The sequence below is a fragment of the Diadema antillarum genome, unplaced genomic scaffold (assembly GCF_040938485.1).
Source record: "Diadema antillarum isolate AM-2024a unplaced genomic scaffold, OU_Dant_1.0 seq00001291_RagTag, whole genome shotgun sequence".
Lineage (NCBI taxonomy): Eukaryota > Metazoa > Echinodermata > Echinoidea > Diadematoida > Diadematidae > Diadema > Diadema antillarum.
In genome coordinates this window covers 140,578-154,478 of record NW_027272070.1, presented here as the reverse complement: position 1 = coordinate 154,478, position 13,901 = coordinate 140,578, and the positions used below count along the sequence as shown (strand labels likewise).

At 40.0% G+C, this 13,901-nt stretch overlaps 1 protein-coding gene across 1 annotated transcript; it reads right to left on the bottom strand.

The window, feature by feature from the left end:
- Positions 1-2,255: 2,255 nt before the first annotated feature.
- Positions 2,256-13,367, bottom strand: LOC139707963 (uncharacterized). Its single transcript, XM_071619954.1, has 7 exons — positions 13,178-13,367; positions 11,548-12,787; positions 9,336-9,489; positions 8,659-8,911; positions 5,550-5,623; positions 4,664-4,786; positions 2,256-4,170 (listed from the first exon to the last, which is right to left on the bottom strand). The coding sequence occupies exons 2-7, from the start codon at positions 12,778-12,780 to the stop codon at positions 4,064-4,066; spliced, it is 1,944 nt and encodes a 647-aa protein (XP_071476055.1). The 5' UTR covers positions 12,781-12,787; positions 13,178-13,367; the 3' UTR covers positions 2,256-4,063.
- Between the last annotated feature and the right edge of the window lie 534 nt (positions 13,368-13,901).

Genomic DNA, 13,901 nt, shown 5'->3' with positions numbered 1-13,901 from the left:
TTTACCTGACATCACTGCGCACAGCAGAACAAAATGATTGTTCACATTTTTTCTGTCTTTTTTTTTCTTTACTTTTTTTAAACTGTGTTCCAACACTGAATACACACACAAAAAATATAGAGCAAGATGTCTGTCAATAGTAGAACGTACATGTACATGTGAACACGTAGCAAACTTCTTATCTTGCATGTGCATATAGACACTAAATGTATTTACATACAATAAAGTGCTGTTAATATTTCCTTTCTGCCAGTCAACCTCCTGAACCGCGGTCTATTAAAGCAATATGGCCGCCAACCACTATCACCCCTCCCTTTCCCGAGGGTCTGTGACTGGCTCACCGAATCCGACTCAATATAACATTGATTGGGGAGGGTAACACACATCAGGTGGTAAGGTAAAGAAGAAAGTAAGCTACGTCTTCTTAGGATATAAAATAAAATCATACAACATCATGCATATAACCCGTCGAAAATTCATGGACAAATACAGATGACTGGAATATATTCCACTCCCTTCTAATCAATCTATCGCTCCTGTTAAGAATCATGCAAAAGATCACATCAACATCTCATGGGTAGGAATATTTCTACAGGAAGAAATCTATCAGAGGCCATACAATGTGTCACATGTTCGGCTTGAACAGCAATCATGCATTATTCGGGCATTCTTCATGCAAACTTCAGGGTCTCTTATTCTAAAGGTTTAATAACAGGCATACAAAATATCTGTGAACAGAGTGAATACACCCCCACATCCACTTTCTTTCACAGGTACGAAATCATGTGCTGTATATAATCATCACTTCTTTTTCAATCAATGCCCCCTTTGAAAATTAACACCCCTCAAAAATGTCACCGAAACATACATCACATGCATTTCAGTGCTGCTCATATGACAACATCATCTCTAAATGGTATCACATACTCTTTTAAAGATCAGCACACCTCTTTTTGTGCTTTTGACATCATCTCTCACAAATTAGTCACCAGAAAAGTGGAATAAAGGCTTCTAACTAAGACTCATCTGATTCATCAACGCCCCTCTTTCTAGAAATTGAGACACAAAAATGATTGTCAAAACTGAAGCTCCCGTCTCCAGTTTCTCCATTTTTCATGGGCACACTAACCAGCAGATCTCACTGAAGTTATAGAAGAGGGAAGATCATGCAATACAGGATGACAACGTGGCCTGCTGTGAGTGAGAGAAATAGGTTAAGATTACAAGCTTTTCCCTTTGGTTTCTACTGGCCACTGTCTACGTCACAACTCGGTCTAGAACATAATACTGGGAGAAAGGCACGCAAGATATGATAACGGACATCTCATCACAAAAAGGCATAGCAGTCAAATGGAACAATAAATACAAAAACTCACAAAACTCTTCAGTTGAATCAAACTATCTCCACAAAGTCATATCAATCTCAGTCAGATTCTTCTAAAGATTCTGTAGAATATTCACCGTCAACAAGATATAAACACTAAATAGACATCTCTGTATTTACAGGTATATACACCAATATTTGCAAACTTATTTACATACATGTACATGATTACCACAGGATTACACACAGTAGCACCTATCTTTAATTTTCTGTATGTGTGTACTAAAACAAAAGGTTATATTCATGAAACTTTTGCCCTCAACTGTACTATACGAGGGGCGACTGAAAAGTTTTGAGCCTAACATAGAAAGGATTAAGATATGAAGGCCAAATTTGGTCCATAAAGTCTTCATTATATCTTAATCCTACCAACCAAATTTCTTGGTCGCAACAATTTTTATCCCCATTTTACAGGTTCTTGAACTTTCTGTATCAGGTGATTCATAAAAAATGGACAAAATGATCACAAAAGGGGTCTTGTTTCACCAGGACAATGCTCTAGCGCATTCATCAGCGGTTGCAATGGCAACCATTCATGACTGTGGGTTCCAACTAGTTCCGCACCCACCGTATTCACCATATCTAGCCCCATCGGACTTCCACCTCTTTCCAAACCTCAAAAAAGATTTGGCTGGACAACGCTTCACCACTGATGAGGAGGTCATTGATTCTGTTGACTCCTACCTGGAGGACCAACCAAAGAACTTCTACTGCAGCGGCATAGAGGCACTACGTCACCGCTGGAGGAAGTGTGTGGACTCACAAGGGGACTATGTAGAAAAATAGAGCAATAAAGTACTTCTGCCTCTTACCATCTCTTGAAGGCTCAAAACTTTTCAGTCACCCCTCGTATGCTACATATATGAAAAAAAAAACTAATCAAAAAGGTATCATGTATTCAAACTGCTTCACAAGATTTTGGCACAACATCTAGGGACCTCAAAAACAACAAACAAACAAACAAAAAAAGGAAGAAGTCAGAAGCTTCCTATACAAAGGTCACTGTTGCCATAGCTACAGCATCACAACAGTGGCCTTCTTGCACTGTACTTTCTGAGTGAAACAGTTTAACCAGCTACACCTGTCAGCCCTACTACACTATCCTTCAACTACATAAGGCACGGACTTGATTCTTCAGTATCAACTAGGGGGAAATAAAATGTCCCTGGGGGCAGGCACCATTCCCAAGAGCTCTCATACTATTTTAGAGGTAATACTTCTCTTTTCATTTGTTATCACACTTTAACAAACTTTATATTGATTCAGTAAAGATTCTAAGACTACGATCATGTTTAAAGCTTCTTTACCAAAGAAGGGCGTGGACAAAAATCTTTCTTTTTTTTTTTGCCACTTGTGGGAAAGTGTATGGTACAACATGTCAATACATAAAAAAGGACCAAGATTAAAAATACAAGATTTTTTTTTTCTTCTTTTCCTTTTGCTCTGCTCTACTGTTAAATAGATGTCTTTCTGGTTAGTAAATGATTCTCTATCTAACGCGGGACTGGTTATATGTAATGTTTTATGTCATTACAGAAGGGGGCTACAATTCAGTACAGTATAAATGTGTAACTACCATACATCAAATCAAATATTACAAGTCATAATATATATAACAATCATTTCGGGGTATAACGAAGCGCTTCCCCATAAGAGAAAACTGAGATATCGGAACCCACACAGGAAAAAGGTAATGATACATCAAAAGGGCAATGCACTAAATGCAATTAATGCAATGTTATACGGACTAACAAGGATTTCCTATCTCCCAGAACAGCAAATACACAAACAGGAAAAAGATTCAACATGCTCTGAAACTGTAGCTGGGAAGTGACATGAAAACTGACCCATGTGGCACTGAACGTGACAAATTCACTTTCCTCGCTACGAGACATCCCACATCTCTGCTAGCCACGGACACCGCCGAACAGGAAACGGTTATGAGATCTTATAAGAGTGCGGACTCTCTGATCTGAGCCCTTGTCATTTGTTAGTCAGATATCATGGCAGATCACATGACAAGATCACATGACAAAGTCACATGGCAGGGCAAACACAACGAATGTACTCTAGAAGGGCGTGATAATTGGCTCACACATTCACGAGTCCACAAGCTAGGTCAACCACTTTTTGTTTGTGTTCCTGTCACTGTGTTTTAATCATAACCAAACTTTGATAAATAGATAAGACATTGTAAACTGGACAAATCAAGGCTAACCGCAATAACAATCCTTATGATATTTTTTTAAATGCCAACAGTGAAGCTTTTCGAAACACAAACTCATACCAGCTACTACAATGTTCATATTCTCATGATCGATGCAAGAAAGAGAGTTTCAGGAGTCTATTTCTCATTTTTTTAAACTTTTTTTTTTTCTTGAATGAAGATGAATACCAACACAAAGATGCCATTAGGCAATGAAACCACAGAGAAACAAAGTTCGGCGTAGATGTGCGACAAATGGACAATAAGTTTCGCACCATCTCCTTCGATGATCCTTTGAAAGCGTACGAAGGTCAATGGAGAGCCGCTGTGACCAGAACTTGATCACAGGGCATCCAATAGCCGTCTCTTCTGTACAGCCCTTCATTTATGCTCTGGGATTACCAGCACAACGCCAAGGTTTTGGTGGACGGTGGTAAGTGGACTTGTCTGTCGGCGGCTGGCAAGTCAAGGGTTCAAGCCTTCATGCCGGTAAGCTTCAGACTGGACAGCGGAATGCCCTTTGCTGTCTTCTCCAAGACAGAGTTCACAAACTCTGAGGTGTGGCCAGCCACCATGTGACCTAAAAAGATGAACATAACAACACCAGTAAAAATGACGGGAGTCATTCCCAATTCATTGTTAAAGATTAAAGGAATCCAACTAGGAAAATAGTGCCTCTACCTCCCTTAGGGGTAGAGGCATTTAAACAAACTGTTTTGGAACATTGAGCAAGGACACTCATTCACTGCATATCTCTGACCCCATTGCACAAGTATAGTATGTAACTACTCAACTGAATTATGGTCTAAATGTATTCATGTTTCAATAGAAACAAACATATGAGTTTTGTTTTTGTTTTTTTGTTTTTTTGTTCTGTGTGTTTTTGAGGGGGTTTTGATTGCATTTTTTGCCTTTTGCCATGCAATATATGTACAGTATACCCTAAATTAACATTGAGTGTCCAAAGGAACAATTAAGAGGAAACTATAAATGCAGACACACTTGCATATGATTAAGGAATAACAGAAGGGCAAGCATAAACTTGCAAATAATGTCGAGCATGGGTGACTTACCAAGTGACGTCTTGATCATGTGATCCAGCTTTGCGCCAAGGCAGTAATCCCAGTGCACTTTGGGTTTGTCGATCCGAGAAGCCATATCCTCCCGCATGGCTTTCAAGACTACCTTCAGTTGCTCTGCGGAGAACAAAGCCAGCAAATACAGTAGTACCAAGGTCAAAGGTATGGCCATACTTGTGACTTGTAATAACTTCCTGTTTTGATGAGAAAAGCCCCATGCATTTGTGGCTGGTTACTAACCTCTTAGTTTGTTTCGACAAGTGTCAAGATTCATCTTTCCCAGCTACAATGATTATATTAAGGCCAATGATGGATATGAGAACAAATTATACATGACCAGCATTCTTTGTATAATGTTAGACATCATATGACAAGAATTAGAATGATGATTAGTCTCCCTTCAAGTTTAATTCTTTCAAGTTTTCTTGCTTTTAAAGCTGCAACATACAAGAAAACAATTTCATCATGAACAGCTGTTCTTTTCTGCTTTTCTGCAAACATGTATTATCGTGGGAAAGTGTTTCGACGAAGGAAGTTCTCCTTCAAAATGTCACAGAAGCCATAATTGTCAAAAATTTAATTTGTTGGACATAGCATACAGGAGCAAGTCTGTTTCAAGACAATTCTGAAACTTCTAAATGTGCCAGAAAATATCCTATCAGAACGTAGAAGAGCGGGAAGATCTATGCATTCAATCGCCAAGTATCCATCAATGCCACAGACATCGACAACGAATGCATAAACTGCCGAGTGTCTATGTTGGCTCTGGCACTAACGCAACGAGATCAGATAAGTTGGCAGTTTTGCCACAAATTGAAGAGAGAAAAGCGAGATGGGAATGAGAGAGGGAGTAAACAGCAAATCAGCCGCATTATCTTACTTGCTTCCTCGACTAATCCCCACAGTTTGACTTTGTTGGCCTCGTGCTGGGCTTTCTTCTTCAGCCGACAAGCCCTGGAAAGACAAATATGAAAAGGGCAAAATGATGACAGTTATAAATCTTGTTGCTACAAGTCTGATGTGGGAATCCCAACATTTTAGGCTTATAAATACTAACATGAGGCTAATTTGCACACTAGCCCCTCTCAGCACAGATAGTCATGTGCTAGAGTTCCATTTATGAAACCAAGCTACCTTACGATTTTGTCTACATGTTTCTGCGCGCAACAAATCAGCATCAAATTCAGTCAGGTTGATACATACACTCTGCTACAGAGTCCACATTTTCAAAGCTGCAAAGCAGATAGGATTGATGGAGTGCTGAAGAAGAAACACACCCACATACACCCACACACAATATCCCAACTCCTGTTATTTGTGCATTTTTTTTTCTTTAATTTTTTTTTTTTTTTTTTTTTTTTTTTGGGGGGGGGGGGGTAAAGCACCATGAACACGTAAGGAGGTGGACCTGTGCACTATACAAATAGCCACTATTACTATTATCATTATTATGTTTGCTTATCATTGCTGCATAGGCAAGGATAAAGTTTTGTTAAATATATCATACAATACAGGGTGGTCCACTAGGGGTTTCAGCATGTTGCTGCAACATGCTTAAATTTTGTGCAACATCCTCAAATCTTGTGCAACATCCTCAAAAGCAAGCAGCATGTTGGGCAACATCCTCAAGAATTTGCAACAAGCTCAAAATAAAATGTATTCAAAATGTGAAAAACCTGTGCAAAACTTATGAAACATCAAATTACCTGGTACTTAGATAATTTGTGAGCAAAACGTGAGAGAGATCATTGAATGTAAGCAGCACAAAGAGAAATAAGCTGTGAAATATTGTGTACTACATGCTCGTGATGTGTGCTCCGGGCACATACAATTTCTGCAATATTTTCAGATTCTAAGCTTGCAACATGCTCAAATTTCAAGTTGTGGACCACCCTGCAATATTAATTAGGGCCTACTGTGATCTTCACAACTGATACGTCCTCATGATGCTCTTACGGCTTTGTAATTGTATTTGCACTGAACAATGAATAGATCAGAATTCAGAGACATTGCATTTTAGTCATGCTTTTAATAAGCACAATGGAAGAAGCATAATTAATGCTCATCTCGGATGCATGGTTTCACTGTCGTCAATACTATACATGCTATTTTAACAATACATGCTATTGTAAATCTCACAGCTTGATCATGTTTTGATATAGTCCCTGCCACTGCAGCAAAATGAATCATTTCTGTTGACAATTACGTGCTGATGATACAAACATCAGTGTATAAAGTGATCACATCGATGCACTCTACGAGCTCTTGTATTTGACAGGACTGCTGGTGGCCTTGTGTGGCAGCATCAGAGCATGACATACTGTCAGTCCTTCTTACCCTGTCATATAATGTCGTCTGCACAACTCTGAGCTTCATTACTCGCCACCCCCCCCCCCCCCCCACCCATACACACACACACACACTCAACTGGCATCCCTTTTGAACAATCCTGACCTCCATACACAGACTAGTTCCTACCAGGTAAATAGACTTTTATAGTTCCTGCTTGCACACCTGCACTCGATTTGACTTATATGTAAATCTTTGATCACTATTCAATTCATTCTGGTCTACCACACTTGATCCATATACAGCAAGTGGCAAAGAATACCTCTTCAATGCCGATTTGTTTTCAAATATTTAATCAGCAAATACCTCATGAAAATAATGATAATGATAACCAATATCTATAAAGCACCTTTTCTATACAGACTCAAAGTGCTTCAACAACTTCAACTACTTCAGCAAATAGTGGATAGGTATGTGGACTGAATTAGATAGCTACACTTAATATGAATGACTCCAAGGAATTTGCATTCTGCATGCACCACCTAGTACACCTGCATATCTATGCCAGTTCTTTCCCATCAGTTATCAAGTGCGGACAAAACGGTAAAATGTGCTGGTTGTTTGATTAAGTGCATATGTGTGTCTTCTGGTACACTGAGGTAACACAAAATTTGTTTCTTGTTTTGAATCACTTCTATGAGGAAATCATGCATTCTTTTATTCACACTAGTTTCTGTTTGTTTTGTGAGTAAGCTAACTGACAAAGAGCAATGTGCCTCTGGTACACGGGGGGAGGAGGCATACACAAATTATGCTTTAACTTGTCAAACAATTGTATTGCATGAAAACCGCCAATGACAACAAACAAAATTTCTGCTACATTGATGCGTTGCTATGTACAATGGTACTAAGCTTTATTTGCAAAGTTTAATTATCATGTATGGCCTTGAGCAAAAACTAACACAACTTATCTCTGGTACAGCTTTGATTCTGTCTTTATTGTTGCTTTTACAAATTGACCTCCCCCCCCCCCCCCCCCCCCCCCCCCCCCCTGAAAAAAAAAAAAAAAAATATATATCGTCGCTGGGGCGACAAGACCTTGTATCTGCATTTTTGGTGAAAATGACTTTTTTTGATTAATGGTCAAATAATGGCTTTGTTGATGTCCTGTCCAAATCCCAACCGTCTTACTCCAAAAATGACGCCACCACGGCATGTTAAAGGAAAGGCTATCCCATTCGCCACAGTGCTTTGGCCGCCGTGTTTTTTGGCTCTCCTGAACATTTGACATTTTGTAGATACGAGGTCTTGTCGCCCCAGCGACGATATATATACGAGTTTTAATTTCTCTGTAACATCATGGAAACTACATGTATATTACATTGTACATGATGGCAGTGTTAGTGTATTACTTCCTCAAAATGAGCAAGAACTCAATCCCTTCTAGTGTATTCTATGTTGTGCACAATACTGCTGGCATTATCATCTAATTGGATTAGCGTACACCATGAGATATGCATAGCACCCACCGTTTCCATGACTACCAACTCCACTATCTCTGTTTCCAGGCTACATCTAAACTAGCTTGGGTTTGGCCTCCTCTTTTATTTTCCAGTTGTGTTGGGAGTCCCATGAAATTTAATGGACACAGAAAATGGAATATCAAATTCACTGGTTTCTGGCAACCCAAGCCATCATACCTCGACGCCAGCTTGTTCTTCTCTCTCCTGGTCTGGTTCTTCTCGTCGTTGGACGCCTCGCTGCCCGGAGTCAACTCGCTGATGGCGATATTCAGCTTGTTCAGCTCGTGGCCGATGTGCAGGAGCTTGCGCGGGTTGGGGGTGAAGTCGTCGTACTCGCTGCGCCGCGTCTTGAAGCGCCGCCTGCCCGATTGGGACGAACCCTGGAAGGACCGGGAGGGGTCTCTGGGCTTGGTGCTGGTCGAAGGCAGACCTGCAATGCACAAGAACCATCCAATATAGATGACTCTGACAAAATTGTGCATTCATGTCTTCACAGGGCATGATCTAGTAGAGCTGTCGGCATTACATTCACGTGTGACCTAGCTATCACACCTTAATACTCAAGACTTTAATAAAATAGCCATGAATGAACAGGCTATCCACAAAAGTGATAACATGACATCCACCTTTTCTTTTCTTTTCTTTTTTTTTTCTTGTATGGTGACTATCAATTTAAATGGAAGCATTCTTCATTCATAATTAGCATTAATATTTCCTCAAGAACATCAGCTGATGAATCTTATATGAATTCACACTAATTCATGGATCCTTGGAGGGAAATATGTATGAAGAAAGCTCATCTACAGACATAGACAATAAACCTCACTTCAATTCAAGACACAGCCATGACTTACCGTGGTCGTCCGAGAGATCGCTAATGTCGTCTGGGATGTCGTCGTCTTCCTCATCGCTGGCAAAATCATCATGGTCCTCATTCTCACTACCCAGCCCCTCGTCGTGGGAGTCAAAGCCAGGATCACTGCTCACGTTCGTCCTCGACGATTTACTCTGTCAAAAAGACGATGATTGAGGAGATACGTGTAGCATGTCATATGTTCAAATCTCTGACGTATCACACAAATTGTGAGGTACACAACAGTCTCACAAGGGCAGTTTTAGACAAACAGGCAACTATGATTTCTATTAGAAATAAAAAAAGCTGACTCAGAATGACAATACGTGAATGCAATAAAGCAGGGTTGAATGCTTGGAACAAAGAGATCAGCATTTCATTGATTGTCAACACTGATACTCAGTGGTATAGGCCTATGGTTATCATGTCTGTAACTTCCAAATAACATCTCTCACAGTTCTTTAGTTTTGTCTATTTTCTTTCCAGTGACCATATGCACAAGGAATTCTATGCATGCATTTTGGTCACATGCATCATATACCATTGCATACATCCCTCTACGATCAAGTCAGCATGGAGAGCTGGGGCTATTATGAAGTTTACCAAACATGCCAAAAAAAGGTTGTTACACATACTACCTTCACAAAGGTTAGGTTTACATATCATTCCTCTTAACATATGGCTGTGATTTGCAATAGGCTTGCCCTACATGGTAACCAAACCAGAGTACATTGTAACTGATTTCACGTACAGGAGAGGAAAGTACCCTACAAGTATACGGTTTATCATAGCATATTTATGTTGGAAATATTCTTGTGCACGAACACATTGCAAAACATCTAGACAGTATTTAACACAATTGGCATACATTAGCTGTCAATGATTATGTGAATGACACAGCTGTTAACCCATTGAGGACAGACTGATTTTACTACAACAAGCATTTCCCACAGACCCCTGCACAAGTATACTTGGGACTTGTCCTCAATGGGTTAAAAAGAAAGGAAAAAAACACAACTATAGCTGAAGCAATAGGACAGGAGAAATTACACCTATAGGTTTGTACAGCTGTCACCTAAATTTGCCTATCAATGACTCCAACATCCATCATAATTGATTAGGCAGACATTTTACTCTCTGCCAGCATACATCAGCCATGACATATCGGTGTGCACTAAAAGAGAAACTACCGGTACTTTATTGGTACATCAGGAAAGTCAACTGAACGTAACGTGTGGAATTACAGGATCTCTTTCAACAGCACAGACAAACAAACAATTGGACAAATTACATACATACCTGGTCTACATAATAGTTTCCTAGTTGAAATGTCAACTGACTATAATTTGTACCAACTGAATTCACTTTTACCACAAGGATCCATTTTCAAGTTTAAACATGTTTTAGTGCTTTGTTTATTAATTTGTTTGTTAATAATTGAGCTAAAAAAATACTGAAAAAATATCAATCGTACTTCAAATTTGACAAAAATACATACTCAAGAATATCCAATTTTTAGAGTATTTTTACAAACTGACAAGAACATTCATAGTGAAGATGAAAAAATACAGAAAAAATATTTGTCTTATCTGAAGACTTGAAAAAATACCCCCAAAATAAGCTATTTTCTGGGTATTTTTTGAAAAAATGAATAAGACATGCTATTTTTAGAGTATTTTTCAAAAAAATATCAAAAATATACAGTTTTAAAAAAATACTCAAAAAATGTCTGAAAAAATAATATGTAAAAATTATATATTTTCAGTTGGGAAAAATGACTAGGGAACACATACACTGATGCACACACAAGAATGGAATCTTGCCAGTCATCATTGATTTGTATTTTTTAAAAAGAATGCTTATCACAGGGGGAAGAAACTAGCATGATTTGAGGGTTTCAAGATATGCATCAGAGGAAGGTAAATAAGTAAACAGATATCAGCATTATTATGCAGGGCTCGACATTCGCAGTGGCAGGGTGGAAGAGGACCACTAAAAATGGTGTCGGGCCACCAAATTTATCTTTTGGTGGCCTAATCGGGTGACCAAGATTCAAATTGGATTGTTACTTTTGCTTTTATTTCAGGCCATTTAGGCCATTCCAGTCCCTTTTCAATATCAACATGCTTGCAACTCGTGCAAACTAACTACCAGGAAACATTGATGTTTACAAACTGTTACCAATGGCCGAAGACCACAGTCTATAGACTTACCGACTCAGACTTCACATCGGGATCAGACAAGATGGTCCTGTTGGGGGTATCTTTCTTGCTGTTCTTGGTCTGTGTGTTGTACATGAATTCTTGCAAGTCCTTCCACAGTCTATCCTGACTGGAATCATCGCCTCCATCCAAAGAAAACACATGTCTGGGGGTCTTCTTCTTAACAGCCTGTGGCCTCACAGGTCTCACCTTAGTCCTGGTCCTACTTTTCTGCTGGACCATTCTTCCACGTGGCTTGTGGGAAGAAACAACCTTTGGCAGTGTTGTGTGGTGGTGGTGGGGTCGCTTCCCTGATTTTAGTAACGCATTGATGCCAAGGAATCGTCTATTTCCGAAGGGATTGGGAGTTCTGGCGATGAATTCACTCCGCGTCATTTCCTTGGTGGGGGACGGAATCGAGTCATTTCTCCTGCTGTTGTAGCTCTTCAGGAGCAGTTCTGTGAAGTCAATCTTGGATGGCTTCATCTTGCCCATGGGCTGTTTTGACAGTTTCTCTGCCTTGGCAGAGTTTCTTGATGCTTCACTTTTTGTCCTGTTGGATTTGGACAGACTGAGTCTTGATGGCTTACTGATTCTGGATGATTTCTTGGGTGCATCATGTCTTTGACTACTTAGCCTTGCCAATGATTTTGTGGATTCCACGTTGGCCATCTCCGCAACCTCAGTCTTGACCCGTTTCCAACTCTGCGGTGACAGGGACATCTCCTGTTGGCCACTGAGAACCTTACTGATGGGCGGACTCAAAGGAGTTTCCTGGACACTATCCCCTTTTCTCTTCAGACTCATCCCTGCATCTGTTGACTGAGAATCCTTCAGGTTGAGCTCTGCCAGGGTGGGAGCTGAGCCAAAGGAGCCACCTGTGGAGCTCTTACACAGGGCCTCCTCCTCGTCAGCGGTGAGTTCCCAGCTGAAGCAGACTCCACTGTCATTCAGGGACCCATCCAGCGATCCCGCCAGGAGCGGGGTCTCCGGCCAACAGTTGTCGATGAGTGGACTGCAACCCAGCTGTGCCATCTCCTCAGGGTTGGGAAACTCGAAGATGTTGTCCGACGGACTGGATGCTACCAAATCATGCTTGCTGCTGGGGGCACCACAGTCTTGCTCGTACATGAAGATGTTCTGCGCGTGCGACAGCAAGACGGCATCAACAGACTGGAGGGCATGCTCCGGATTGGACAGGTTGTTGAAGACGTCAATGTGACCATAGTCATCATAGGACTCCATGGTGTCTCTAAGTTACAAAAGAGACAACAAGTTCATAAAGAATATGTCAAATTTTCATAAATTAATATAGATGTCCTAAAACATATCCATATTGTCATGAAGTTGTCTGTTGAGAATGAGAAGGGGTTTAAGTCTTCTCGAACACTACGGGTTTTGTGGTCACTTAACGCCCTTGTCATTCTCAACCGACGAAGTTATCTTGAATTTATTTTTGTAGTTATCTCATTTGTGAAATGAGTAATAACTACAGCTACACATTAATCCTGTCTTTCATGCACTGACAATCTTCTTCACTCTTGCAGGGTGTGTTAAAACATTAGTAAATCGACAGAGATCTATTCCTTTTCTTTTTTCTTTTTTCCTTTTTTTTGGCTCTCTTCAGGTTCTCCTAACTTACCTCTCTCCTCTTCCTCACTTGTGTACGGCTCAAGTAGCACCTCACATTGGAAGAATCTTGGTCAGTCTTCTCTCGCGCAAACACTCAGCTTTGTAACAAACTTGTGGGTTTGTTTTTTTTAGAAGTGTTCCCTTCCGCCTGTAACCAGTGTTGTGTTCGTAACTCCTTTAGCGTTCAATGTCATCTATGATCTCCTGTGAATGTAAGGTAAAATGAGAGTCAGTCATTTAGCAAGAATGTCAAGAGTTTATCTCATCCAACTTGTTTGATTATATTCCACAATGATAAAGAGGTATAAGTTTATCTCACACATGCATGTACAACATATGCGCTGAAAAAGTAATGTCAGACAGTGTTCATGAATGCTTGTACAGTGTATGTCTCTCTCTCTCTCTCTCTCTCTCTCTCTCTCTCTTAAAAAAAAGGAAGGCAGAGTAAAATCACCTAATGCCCAAAACTGACTACATCCATTGAAAATTACAAAAATAAGATGACATGAATTTAACTCTGTATATTAAAAGTATCATCAGCAGTTTGTCCAGGTATAATGTCCATGGCTTCTTGAGGTGTGTAGTCCTGTACCACAAGGTTCAGCGGAATATTTCAAAGTCATAGAGGGCAGGGGAACCTCATTACAATGAGGACTTAGAAACCATGACAATTTAATTGTTATAAATGGTTTCTCACTACATCAGCATACAAAAAGAACCAATATAAAACTTTA

Bases quoted from the DNA above. Each gene is read 5' to 3' on its own strand.
- LOC139707963 (XM_071619954.1), bottom strand. From the start codon at position 12,780: ATGGAGTCCTATGATGACTATGGTCACATTGACGTCTTCAACAACCTG. The intron at 8,912-9,335 runs GTAAGTCATGGC...TGTGCATTGCAG, and splicing joins CGATCTCTCGGACGACCACG to GTCTGCCTTCGACCAGCACC. The intron at 4,171-4,663 runs GTAAGTCACCCA...TCATCTTTTTAG, and splicing joins CATGATCAAGACGTCACTTG to GTCACATGGTGGCTGGCCAC.